General features: G+C 45.2%; 1 protein-coding gene across 6 annotated transcripts in view; it reads left to right on the top strand.

Moving 5' to 3' along the window:
• The window catches only part of myo16 (myosin XVI), a 90,262-nt gene that overhangs the window by 66,673 nt on the left and 10,286 nt on the right, over positions 1-13,303 (top strand). For all 6 annotated transcript variants that reach the window (XR_004213520.1, XM_031869592.1, XM_031869593.1 and 3 more), the window contains 7 exons: positions 4,792-4,894; positions 5,622-5,718; positions 5,834-6,107; positions 7,881-8,263; positions 8,363-9,619; positions 11,611-11,766; positions 12,249-12,334. Coding sequence is in view for 5 of the 6 variants with exons in the window: in XM_031869592.1 (XP_031725452.1) it covers positions 4,792-4,894; positions 5,622-5,718; positions 5,834-6,107; positions 7,881-8,263; positions 8,363-9,619; positions 11,611-11,766; positions 12,249-12,334 (2,356 nt within the window). In the remaining variant the exon portion in view is untranslated. The remainder of the gene's footprint in view (positions 1-4,791; positions 4,895-5,621; positions 5,719-5,833; positions 6,108-7,880; positions 8,264-8,362; positions 9,620-11,610; positions 11,767-12,248; positions 12,335-13,303) is intronic.

The following is a 13,303-nucleotide window of genomic DNA, read 5'->3' as shown; positions in this document are numbered from 1 at the left end:
TGCTGCAAAGGCAGGAGGCTGATATGAAACTCACACTTATCAGGTTTGGTAAACATAGTATTTTGGATTTACATCAGAGCTGTTCAAGATCTGAAGCCAACAGAAGGCAACAGTTCAGGGATATAATATATACAGTATATATCCTTGAACCGGAATTTTTCCACAGAAAGGAGAACCTTGCTCCAGCTGGTGAAGTGGATGGATGCATAAACCTCATGATGAGAGCCTCTTTGATGTATATCTCTAAGGCAGCTGAGAGTCTCTGGAGTGGAGAGGGAGCAGAGATGAACAAACACCAGGGAGCAGATCTGTTGTCGGTCAGGCAGAGTGATAGTAGGGTGGGTTCCAAACACTTCCTGCAGGTTATTACACTGAGATGTAACGTTAAACAGGTTGACAGAGTGTGATTGAGCAACAAACGCACCATTAATGGTCTCGGGTTTATACTTGAGGCCGGTTAGTTGACACACAGGCCTCCGTTCCTCCATTTTACAAGCTGTCCAGTCAATGTGCGGATTGTGCAGAGCGAGTTTCGTCAAGATTCCATGAAAGCTGAAAACTGGTGCATCTGATTCACTTGGGCGATCTTAGTGGACAGCATCAAATCGGGTACAGGGGAGGTAAACAAGAGAACTCAACTTCACTGGCAGGTCTGATCTTTTGCTTGATGCTTAGTACACTTAGCTTGATAGTCAGTGAAGACAGTATCCCTCCTATAGCCAGCAAACTGTACGTGCTCCTGCCTTGACAACTAGACCATTCCAATCTCCGTATGCTCAACATCCAAGAGATTACTGGAGAAGTAAAGCAGAACAGACAGAGAAGTGGATTCAACTCTGTCAGCGAGTCCATCGTCAACATTTATGGGCAAATATTCCAACTCTTCGACCGCCAACAGCAACGGTTGGTGGCTTTGACGAACCCTTTTGACTTGCAGAGGCAGGATTGGTAATCTGTTGGTTGAGCGACATCTATGAGAATCGGCAAACCAAATGTGGAACGCAGTATATACAGTATTGCCATGTGAACAGACAATGATTATGACCAAATCTGAATCAAGGCAAACTATTAGGCCAGTAATATTAGACCTGTAGTATAGACTGTCCAGTCCACTCAAGATGAACGAAGGAGAAGAAAATTCAGCTTTGAGAGTTGTAGAAGTACCACATGTATGTGTTTAACCAGAAAGCAGTACATTTGTTTAATGTTTAAGATGCACAAAATTACATCATTCTGGGCAGGTTACTCGAAAAATCCACCTTTTGGTAAAACGGCAAACAAGCCGAATCCTCAAAATGTTTAAGTAACACGTTCCTGGGATTAGAAACTGAATTTCAAATTGTAATCCTACTGTCACTGAAAGAGTAAACGCTGTTGTACTTAATTCAGCACTTTGTTACTGCCCAGCACTGGTTTGTGTGCATTGCGTACAAGTGTTTTGTGTTCATACAAATGGACCGTTTGAGTGTGCCTTTGTCTGACGTGTGTCCCCGTTCTGCTGTTTATACATTAATGCCATGCTTAATTTGAGTGGCTGCCACTCACAAAGACACCAGTCAGCTGAGCCCAAGTGCCATTCATATCTCTCCGAGTTCAACGCAGACATGGCCAATGAATGAACACAGCCTAGGCCAAGGAGGGAGCTGCTGCTGAGTGTGGGTGGACTTCACTGCTGTCTTCACAGAGCTCTTTCTCACTCAATTTCTTATCATTTCCTCACAAGCTCCCTCTTCTGAACCGCCATTTACTTTTTTTTCTTTTTCTTTCATCTTCCCCGGCCCATACTTTTTATTTTACTTCTTTCATCCTTTCAGTCTTTATCTTTCCTTCTTTTCTCCGCCCTTTTTCTCTCATGTGCGCACACACTATTGCAGTCTTGTCCTGTTTCTTATTTATCTCCATTTGTCACTCTTTCAAAAACAGGCCATGGCCCTTGACTAATCAAACTGACAGGACATTAACTCAACCGTTAATCTTGAGGTTGCCATATTCTCGTGAACACAAACACACCAATGTGTACACACAAACACACACTTGCCCACTAGAACCATGCAGGCCAGTTCACTAAGTCATAGTGGCCGCCTGAAGCAAATTACATTATTGTTCTGGTAACCAGAGTGATTTATGGGGGAATCTATTTTACTGCTGCTTTTATTTGTCTTTTATGATGCACTGTGTTTTGTGGTGGGATTTATTTCGTGTCAATGTGTAAGGTCAAATACTACCACTTGAACCTTGTGTCTTTCCTAAGATCTTCATTCTTACAAAGTGGATGAGAAAGAGGCATCGGTATTCACAGAGCAGGTCACAAATGCAGCTCCATAATCCTACAGGTCATGATTTCTATAGCCATGTCTTCATTACCTCCCACTGATGGATAAACGTACTTATTTGTAGATTATTGAGTTACCTCCATGATTTCAGACTGAACACTGAGATAAAAATCCATAAACAAAAGCCAATATGAGAATGTGGCAACACATTTGTCTGACAGAAAGGAGCAGCTTCAGGGAGGAGTGGTTTAAATTCGAGCTGCATGGCCTGTACCACCTTTGTGATGCTCGCTAACAGTAATCTGATGGCCTGTTGGTCACAGAGAACCACGTTAACGCCCCGTCTCCTTCCATTTAAACTCTTATCAAAGGGGTTATTTCACTTCTTTGGTTCCACATGAAGCCCCTTAGGGTCTTGTAAAAGTAGAGACCATCGATGGTTTTCATATCCTCATAGGGGAGGTCATGGGTTTACAGAGTTCCTTTGTAATTTGATGGGCCATGGGGGAAGGTGTGTGCCGTCTGCAGGACTGGTATTACCATACACGGAAAGGGTTAGGGAGAGTTCAGACAGACCCCACTCCTGCAAATCAAACGCATCCCACATTCACGCGCACTTACTTAGTCACTATTGACAACACAAGCGGTTTATGATTCCAGCCATCTGCTTGTAATATATATGTGTGACATCATCAGCTCGCTCTGCGTCTCATTGATAACAGAAGGGGCCGACTGACAAAATGCACGGTCCAACTGATATGGGGTTTTGGGGTTTTGTTTACTCAGCTGATATTCCTATTTCATTCAGAAAATGTCATTATTTCATCAGAGAGAGAGAGAGAGAGAGAGAGAGAGAGAGGGAGAGGTGTGGATACCTAAGAATATTGATGTGTGTGGGTTGCCCCTGTATCAGGTGTCTGCTACCCTCATTTCCTCATAAACAAGTCATTTTAACCTACAGGTCCTGGACAAAATTATAAGGATAAACTGAGGAGTTGTGTGAAATCTGTTGTTGATTATGCCTTTTTATTAGATTCAGTAAAGCAGCATGAGATGCATTATGTAATACAGCAGTACTCTACGATACTATCTTTATGATTAATCCTTTGAAGCAGCTTGTAAAAAAGCCCTAGAGTGTTTATTGTGCGTCTCGTGACTACACAGTTATCTCAGCTTGCGTTAGTAATTTTGTATAGTAACATACTTTCTGTGGTAGCTATTGACATTTTTATATAATATAAGTATAATATTTGCCAGAACAAACACACACTGTGGCCAGTTACACCATTTGAATTGTCTTTCTCCTTTTTTCTTTTTTCTTCTTCGGCCCAATCCCAATCTCTACACACAGACTCGCATACTTTGAGGTGCGCTCCGTGAGGGTTTAGGGCTGTCCAACTGTTAAATCAAAGAGTGTTTTAGGTCTCTCTCGCAGACATTTTGAGCCCTTTATGAACCCTTTCCATAAGTCTGCATTTCTGCTGACTTTGCCCAAGGGAATTACCCACAGTTCATAGCAATGTGACGTTACCAGTGGAAGCATGGAGATGTAAAAATAGGTAAACAAAGCGGACGGCACATGGGTGTTCAGCCTGGCATATTAAATGTACCCGTTGTAATTACATTGAATGTGTTGTAATTCAGTTATCCTGTTCTACACATGACATCTGTTGCACTTCTGTCCAACCTGGGAGAGGATCCCTCCTCTGTTGCTCTCCCACAGGGTTCTTCCTCTTTTCTCCCCGTTAAAGGGGTTTTTTGGGGGAGTTTTTCCTGTTCCGATGGGAGGGTTCCGGGACAAGAGGATGTTAAATGTGTACATATTGTAAAGCCCTCTGAGGCAAATTTGTAATTTGTGTTTTTGGACTATACAAAAATAAATTGAATTGAATTGAAAACATTAAGGATTAAAGATGGAACATAAAAACGCATGAAAGCAGCGGAATGGAAGCAGAGACTATATTACACAGATTTATTCATCAAACATTTCATTTTGACATCTAAGCTGTTTTGACAAAGTAAATAGATTCATTGAAATTACCTTTCATCTTGTGAGGAAAGAGCCTGGAAGACATTCAAATTAGGGAGTCTTCTTCTTCTTCCTCCTCCTTTTTCTCTCCTTCTTCTTCTTCTTTGCAGTTCACAGTTTGACCTGTGTGACTCTCTGACACTTCCTGGACTAGGTGGAAAGGGTCTCAAAGGGGCGCTTAGGAAGTAACTGCTCATGAATGGGGGAATGTTTCATTTTCATTTTTTTTTTAATCTGTGGTCCAGGCATTCAACTTGGTAATTCTCTTCATAAACCGATGAACCGTGTCCATCCAGCTGACCATTCATAGCAACAGTTACCTAGGGCAACACCAATGGGAACAGATGCTGTTTGGCTGGTCTGCCGTATGACCCCACTGACCTTTTAACCCATTGTTTCTGAAAACAGGAGGTGATGCTACGTCCCATCTCCGTTTTTAATTTTAGCATTTCAGCTCTAACGTTTTCCGTTTTTATCTGTGTGTCTCAGATATAAAGACCTTGTGGTCCCAACTTTGGGAGACAAGAAGAAATTGTCACCAGAAGAGAGATGTCGCTCAGTTCTGCAACAGTCCAAACTCCAAGGATGGCAGGTGTGTGTTTGTGTGTGCGTGTGTTTGTGTGTGTGTGTGTGTGTGTGTGTGTGTGTCTGTCTATGTCTTGCCTCTTTTTCTGTCTCCAGCAATAACAAAAGATTTGCCAAATAACTTAATCCCTGACCCTTTATTTCAAAGATCCCATGGAATCTTTGACAACTCGCTCCAGCTGTCCCACCTCATCATCATTCTCCTCACACGCACGCACACACACACACACACAGCAGCAGCATGGACCCCTCCCCTCCCTGCTCTGTCCTGTCTGCCACACTGCTGTTGTGTCTGAGTGTGTGACCCTACAGGTCACATTAGCTCCCGCCTCACACACGCATACGCACTCCTCCACAATGCTCAGCAGACATCTTTTCATGCACTTCTGCTTGACACACTCACACACGAACCGCTCCATCAAGTAGCCTGCGTTGGAATGCATAGCGTCTGTTGAAGTATGTCACCCCCACAGTTCTGTGCACCTGGTATCTAAATCCAGGAAGTGAATGCAGTCAAAATGCAAACTCCCTACCCCCCCCCCCCCCCCCACACACACACACACTCCACACCCACCTATTGTCATACATCATTGCCACATCAATGCTCTCCCATCTCTCAGCTGGCATGTCACACTCGTGTCAGATTCCCAACAGAAGACAGCCGGACTCCCAGAAGCTCATGATGATGGCAGTGTAGAGTACAACAACGATGACTTGTGTTGTTATGTGTGTAGATCGGCAGCAGCAAAGTTTTTCTGAGGTACTGGCAGGCAGACCAGCTGAACGACCGCTGCTACCAGCTTCATAAAAAGATCATCACCTGCCAGAAAGGTAATATCCAAAATAATGAACCAACAACCCATGATGCTCTTTTAGGTTCATCTGTGTTTCTTCCCGCGACACCTCTGATTCTCCTCTTCCTCTCCTCCTCTTCCTCGTGTCTCAGTGGTGCGCGGCTGGCTGGCCCGACAGCGCGTCCGTCACAGGCTGTCATCGCAGCAGAAAGAGGAGTGCGGTGTGCAGCGTTTCCTGCAGGGGGCAGAGGACATGGGGCTGCGAACCTACGACCAGTTGGTCATCCAGAATGCATCCGACATCGCACGAGAGAGCGACCGCCTACGCTGCCATGGCAACAGCCTTCTCAACACCCTTGGCAACAGCCCACCGCTTGGTGAGAGGCCCGAGCCGGTGGGCAAGGAGGAGGATCAGCCTGTCAGGAGGTAAATTAGCAAACACCTCCTCAATTCACACGCCCTCATTCAGGTCTGAAGGTAAAGATGCGAGAGCATTCGAGCAATATCGATGTGCGGTTATTCATTTTTTCCATCTGTTATTTGTATTTCCGATGTTATTTTGCCCCTGTTCTCGCAAAATGTTCATTTGATTAAAAAGTTCACCTGTTGTTTGGATGATAGACTTCCACTATTCTGCTGATTACGTCACACTAATGCAACCCATCAAGACTATATTCTCACTGAAATAGGGCTTTTATTACTAACTACAGTATAATTCATTCAGTCAACAATCTGCAGTTACTGTCATTCCCAGGATTTATTATATGAAGGAATCATTTGCTTTATGTGTGTGTTTCCGCACAAGTGTGCCGATATCTGTGCGTCACGTATTGTCTCTATTAATGATTGTATCCCTGTGGGCTGTAGGCTTTTAATTGTATGTTTTGTGAGAGAGAGTGAGATAATGAGCAGCGCTGTCAGATTGTGTTAGTATTGTGTTGCACTTATTGTGTTACCCTTAACTCCACCTCACCTCATTCGAATATAACATACCATGCCTGGAGCAAATAGAATAACACTAGAGGGCTGAGTTTGAAAGGGTTAAATAAAAAAAGTAATAAGAAACTCTTCTGCTAAATGAGCAACCTTCATTTTGAAAACTCACTTTTCTAATTCTTTGAAAAATGACTTGTATATGGTAATACATGAAATATGACTTGTGCATTTCAGCCCTAATAAACCTGCATACATGTGATATATGTTATGTGCTCTGTGGCACAATGCATAATTAATGCATTTATTATTTCAATAGCACATTTCTTTCCCTGCAGAGGAAGCATTACCTTTTGCGCTGATTATTACCGTTAATAATACTGACTTCCATCTCAGCCTGACAATGATTGGTTACTATCGTTAATGTCTCAATACGTTTTGACAAGATGACAAAATATGTGTTCACTACATTTAAAGAAATGACACATAAAAGTGTTTTGCTTCGAGCTAACTTCAACTTTAAAGTGCTGTAAAAGTGGAAACGTCTCACTATAGCATATCATTTACATTTTTTTAAATACACCATATTGACATTTTTTATACTTTTGATATAATTTAATTAGTAGGTTGAAACATACACACACACATGATTTCTGTGTCATCTATGTGTCCTTGCGCGTGTAGCATCTGCTGCTGGGACAATAGACAGGAGCACAGGGAGGTGTCCAACAGGAGGACTGGTGTCCGTAGGCGGACTGGGAGGGGAGTCACAGTTGTCGCATACTAGAGGGGAAAATATTGACCCAAACTCACCTAATTTCTCTGCAGGTTTTCAGAATGCCTTCCTCCATCATCTACACACATACTCGCCCCCCCCACCCCCTGCCTGCAATCCTGGAACCAACAGATGGCTCACACAGATTAGCAAACGAAATATTGAACTTGATGGTATCACTGGAAGGAGATTAGATTTAATGCATAATCTCTTTGGTCTTTATCCTCCAATTGGCCTCCTTAGCTCATATTTGTGGCATGACAGTTGAAGCAGGCCTACTTTGGATTTGAGCATACTGATGATCTAAATGACATCATTAACTCAATCTGGATCAGAAAACCATTGGATGGGAAACAAAGGTTGTGCCTGTAACTTTTATGCTTCCTTTGGGAAAATCATGAATCCAGCACAAGTGATGGCGATACAAACGGTCAAATATGTTTCTATTTCTACCACTTGATTATAAATTCTGTTATTCTTCCAATTTGTAGGGTTGTGGAGAAAAGCGGAAAAGTCTATGATGGTCCCGTCAATGGGGGCAGTCGAGTTATTCGCCACTTTCGGTCCAGCTCAGTACCCATCCCCCTCGCCATGGAGAGCATGCTCCATTCCTCTGCCAGTCCATCCATCAAACCAGCCCTGCAGCAGGTAGCTCATACCAATGAGGACGCAGCAGGTGGGGGAGGTATTTCCTCTCCCCGGAAGCAACCTCCCCCCAAACCAAAGCGGGACCCCAACACTCGTCTGAGTGCATCTTATGAAGTAGTTAGTGCAGGGTTGACGATGGCAGCCAAAGAGTGCCCCACTCCAGAGGGGTATGGTTCGCCCGCTGGAAGCCCTCCTAAGTCCCAGCTGTCCCCAACAGACCCTGCAGGTAAATCGCCTCGACTGGTCTTTAAAACATGCAACAGATGAGGCTTTTCCGTGCCTTGACTTTCTCTGTATTTAATTGCTTCCTTTATAATTTCCTCAGCCTTGTCCAAACCCCGTCCCCACAGTGATGACTACACAGCCATGAGGAAGGTGCCACCCCCCAAACCGAAGCGCAGTCCCAACACTAAGCTGACAGGCTCGTATGAGGAGATCAACGCTGTTGCCCCCTACATTCACCAGCTGCGTCCTGCCGATGTAAAGCTAGCCTTGCTGTCCCGTGCCGGGGGATTTGGAGGGTTTCCTGGTTTGCTGCAGAAAGCAGCCTCTGTGGATGCCCCACAAGGGTTAGGACTGAGCCTTTACCAGGGCCAATATGAAGAGGAAGTGTACATAGAGATGTTGGGCTCCCAGCCACGGGCTCGAAGTCTCCAGGAGCCCCCTGATAGTCCAGAGCTGGCTGACTCAGAGGCCGTCTATGAGGAGATGAAATATTTTCCTCACGAGGATGGCGCCGCGCCTGCCACTGTGGTTAGCAAGGCAGCCAAACTGGAGGCACTAGGCTTGGGCCTGGTAGGATTGGGGGCGTCTCATTCTCAAAGCGGGGACACCAAACGGTTGGCAGCAGGGGTGACCGCTGCCATGGACATCGCTTACTCACAGAGCACGTCCAACAGCGGAGTTCCCAAAACTCAGCATGGCAAAGATGGCAGCTGTGACATCCCTGCTCCCTTCCCCAACTTGCTTCCCCACCGTCCACCTCTCCTGGTGTTTCCCCCCTCTCCCGTCACCTGCTCTCCCGCGTCAGACGAGTCACCCCTCACCCCACTAGAGGTTAAGAAGCTGCCTGTGTTTGAGACAAACCTGAACTATGCTACTGGCCCAGACAGCCCTTTGTCCCCACAGTATGCCCGCCAGAGGGCTGACTCCTCCCCTAGCCTCACTGTCCTCATGCCAGAGAAGAAGTCCACATCTCCTCTCACCCCTCCACCTCCACCTCCTCCCCCCAATGCCCCACCTCCTCCCTATAGACCTCCTTCGTACTTCCCCTTCCCGCCTGAGGCTAACTTCCTGTCTCTGACCCGAACGGCATCTGTCACAGGGAGCTCGGACTCCCCAAAAACCTCATCCTCTCATAGGACAAGTGGCGAACCACTTGGGAAGCCACCTCCCTACTCCCCAGTGAAGATGTCACGTCCTGAGCCCCGGAGAGCACACTCGTGCTCCTCCTCTCCCCTGCTGTTCAACCCAGCCAATGGCAGACCCCTGACCAGCCCCCTGGATGAGCTCAACACTCTGTTCAGCTCAGGTCGCACCCTGCTGCGGAAGTCCACCTCTGGCCGCAAGATGCGAGATGGAGGTTTGTCAGTAATGTTCACACACGCACGCACGCCCACACTCTCACACACATCTAAATCACTAGCAGAGGAAATGCATCTACATGCATGGGTCAATGGTCCATTTGCTGTTGGGAGAACTTGGGGGGGTGTGTGTGTGTGTGTGTGTGTGTGTGTGTGTGTGTGTGTGAGAGTGAGAGAGATACAGAGCATGTGTGTAATATCCCCCTGTTTTGTGTGAGTCTGTGTGTCTGCGGGTTTACACACATGCTCTGTGTTTGAGTGGTCGGGAGGTGAGATGGAAGCGAGCCGGTGTTGCCCATTTAGCCTCATAATGCACTATGAGGATGATCTAGCTGGGTTTGTGTGTGTGTTGTAGCTCGATGCGCTTACATTCAGAGCACATACAGGCTCTCTGGCATTGATGCACAGGTTGACCTTTGCAAAAAAGAGGCCAAACATGTGTCACGCTTAGTCAATGACAAGGGTGGATCTTCAGGTCCAGATGTTCCAAACAAAGAAATTACTTTGTGGTGCCTTTATGAGCGTGAATTTCCCATTGATACTTCAGCTTGAGAAAGCACAGGCATATGAGAGAAGATACAAACTGTGTTGTCCCACTGTGTTTTTGTCTGAGTTTCCTCCAAGTGTATTTGTTGTGCCTGGGTTAATAATGCATGAGCAGTAGAATGATGAGGATGGGTATCAAATATTTAACAGCTCATTCATGTTCTACTAAAAGCAGTGTCACTGCCCAGCAGCAGCAGCAAACAGGACACCCTGAACAGTTGAACAATTAAAATCTAGTGAAAGTGTTGTTGTCAATAATCAGTCATCTTGCTTGAGTCTCGTATTACTGTGGATCTGTTTACTTTCTAGAAGACAAAGTTGTGTGTGTCATACGTCTATTAATGTAAGAAGTTCAAGGGGCAGGAAGCTGAACTCCTGTGACTCGAGTGACAGCTTGGAAACGGTGTGTGTGTGTGTGTGTGTGTGTGTGACAGGTGAACTTGGCACTGGGGTTCACAACCTTGCTGTTATTTTGAGTGAGCAAAGCAAGGCGTTCCCCTTAGATCAGAGCGCAGAGGGATGCCGATGGGCTTGGGGGGATGGCCTACTTCTGTTGGCTGTTAGTGTGATACCTGACGCTGTGGGAGTGGCCAGGGGTTACAGTTGCTATCCCAGACATCTCTGTGAAGAGCAGCTGCCTCTCCCTCCTCCTCTTCCTCCCCTTCCGCATCCTTAGGGAATGGGTAAACCACAGGAATGCCAGGGGAAGGTGGTCTTAAGGCTTCAGGAAATTACTGTCGACACCCCATGCCTCGACAGCAACATACAAATTAGCCAAAATTAGATAAAAGTCAAACTTTTCCCTCATTATAGTCTTTACTGTACAAATCCAAATACTCATTGGACTCTTCACAAGCATGCAACGCTCACATGGAAACCATCCCTCTACCTGGCCTTATGTGCCTCAGAAACACACACCTGCCCCGTGGGACCTATAGTAGAGTTTGCTAAGTTTATATTTAGGCATCTTGTGACCATGGGGGGGGACCAGGAGGCACACATTCTCGGTTTGGGACGGCAGCTGACGAATTCCCATTCACACACTCCACCATGCACATATGTACCCACAGTCTTTTAGTCATTCGGTGTGTCACAGCATGTGAGCCCCGAGGAGCAGCAGCAGGTCATGTGGAGTCACCTTCCTGCCAGACAGAACAGATGAATCATTTTTAAATTTCTAGATGGGATAGGAGGAGTTGGAGTAAGTGGTGAGAAGATACTGGAGATTAACACATGATTAGCTGAATTATACAATTGTAATATAATACTAAAATGTGTATAGTTTGCAATAAAACCAATTTAAAAACAGACTCCCTGTGCTGTTTTGGATTTTGTTTTACCCCACAGATACTATGCCTGATTTAATCCAAACTTTATCTGACGTCTACTGTATATGACATGTACTGACATGTAGTGTGTTGTCCTTTGGCTATATTCTTCCCAGGATTCAATTCTAATATCAATCTGCCCGGGAGGGAAGATTGTGGCTCTGCCCCCACCTCGCCATCTCTGCAGCTACAGGACAAGAACGCCAACAACCACACGCATCCTCACTCCCAAAGCCCCGCCCCCGTAGAGAACGGCAACCAGATCTCTAACGGTAACAGCCCGCGTATTGCACATGTACGCGCATAATTCAAGAAGAAAGAAATGATCAAGTCCAGGTTGAATGTCTGTTCAAAGTGACTGTCATGTAGAGTGAAGAAAGTAGCTGTTAACTCTCCTTTTGTCCTTTTGCCCATGTCACAACATAATTACAAAAGCACTGAAATTCATCTTAGAGATGCCTGAAATAAAAGCACTGCACGGTCACTGAAGAAGGGGAGGAGGTGCATTACATGAGACAATGAAACGATCTGAGGAATAAGGAAAGAAGACCACTGATATCATAATAGAGGACCCCACGTTTGATCACAGTGTTCTTTAAATGCTCCGATAGATTGAAAGTCACAGTTCTTGAGAAAAGCCTTTTTAACTCCTGCTTGTGTTTAACAGGTGAGATGTCCATCAGTCTGTGTGTCGGAGGACTCTCAGTCAGATTATTTTTGCAATGGAATGTGCTTTTTGATTTTGTGTGTTCAGGGTCGCTGGAGGATGAGAGTCACAGCAAGTTAAACTCCACCAGCTCCGCCTCTCTGCACAGACACATGGACAGCCATCATACTCAGGTAAACACACAGAGACCGGCACTTAACAGCCTAAACGCACACCAACACACAGACAATGACAACACGACTATATCAGGCCTGTATTTTGCTGTGGGTCGGTCGACATTTTGAGTGGACGGGGAAAGTGGCCTCCTTTGAACAACATGTATCACTCATGACATGTGATCGTTCTCTGGCTCTGTAGACGGGTGTATGGTTACAGGATTGAGTTAAATGTCTTGCACACATGCTCTCATGCAGAAACACACACACACAGCCTCTGATATATGCAATTGATAAAACTTTGATGGCCAAGCAGAAACCATCGTGAGTTAAAGAACTTTCTGAAAACTGAGACACCACCAACTGATAAATGCATGTATTTTAGAAAGCCTTAATCATTTAAAGATATAAACATAGAGGGGCTTACCAGCTTGATCACACTCACATGACTAACATCCTGCAATAGCTCTTCAGGGACAGCATTACAACGTAGAGCCACAAAGCTCTCATGACGATTATCCTGCGCTGTACCTTCTCCTCAGGTAAAAATAGACATTCAATAGGATTGTCTTTTATTAACAAAGGCCAGCTTCATAGTCTCTTTTTTCTTATTAATCCATCATTAAACTGAAAAGAAGAGTTGCCACAATATTATAACAACACTCTTCATCCCTTTTGTCTTGCCACTAAGTCATATACCCACCCTGAAGAATTAGCTTGGTGAGCAAATTACTCTGTATTGGATTTATAGCTTCTTATAACTTCCACTTTTGATAATGCCATTCTATAGAAGTTGAATTGTTACAACCTGTATTCATTGGGAGATCTGGTTACAAATAATACAATCTCTACTGATGAACAGCTAATGCACACTGGTTCTGAATGCTTCACTATCCGGCTCCATCGCGGCTGCTGGAGACAGTCTGCTGGCGTTGTAGCCTGTGTGTGTGTGTGTGTGTGTGTGTGTGTGTGTGTGTGTGTGTGTGT

This window comes from Anarrhichthys ocellatus, unplaced genomic scaffold (assembly GCF_004355925.1).
Source record: "Anarrhichthys ocellatus isolate YVR2014 unplaced genomic scaffold, GSC_Weel_1.0 scaffold47, whole genome shotgun sequence".
Classification (NCBI taxonomy): Eukaryota; Metazoa; Chordata; class Actinopteri; order Perciformes; family Anarhichadidae; genus Anarrhichthys; species Anarrhichthys ocellatus.
The sequence above is the reverse complement of the archived record's forward strand: the minus strand, read 5'-3'. Positions and strand labels throughout refer to the sequence as shown.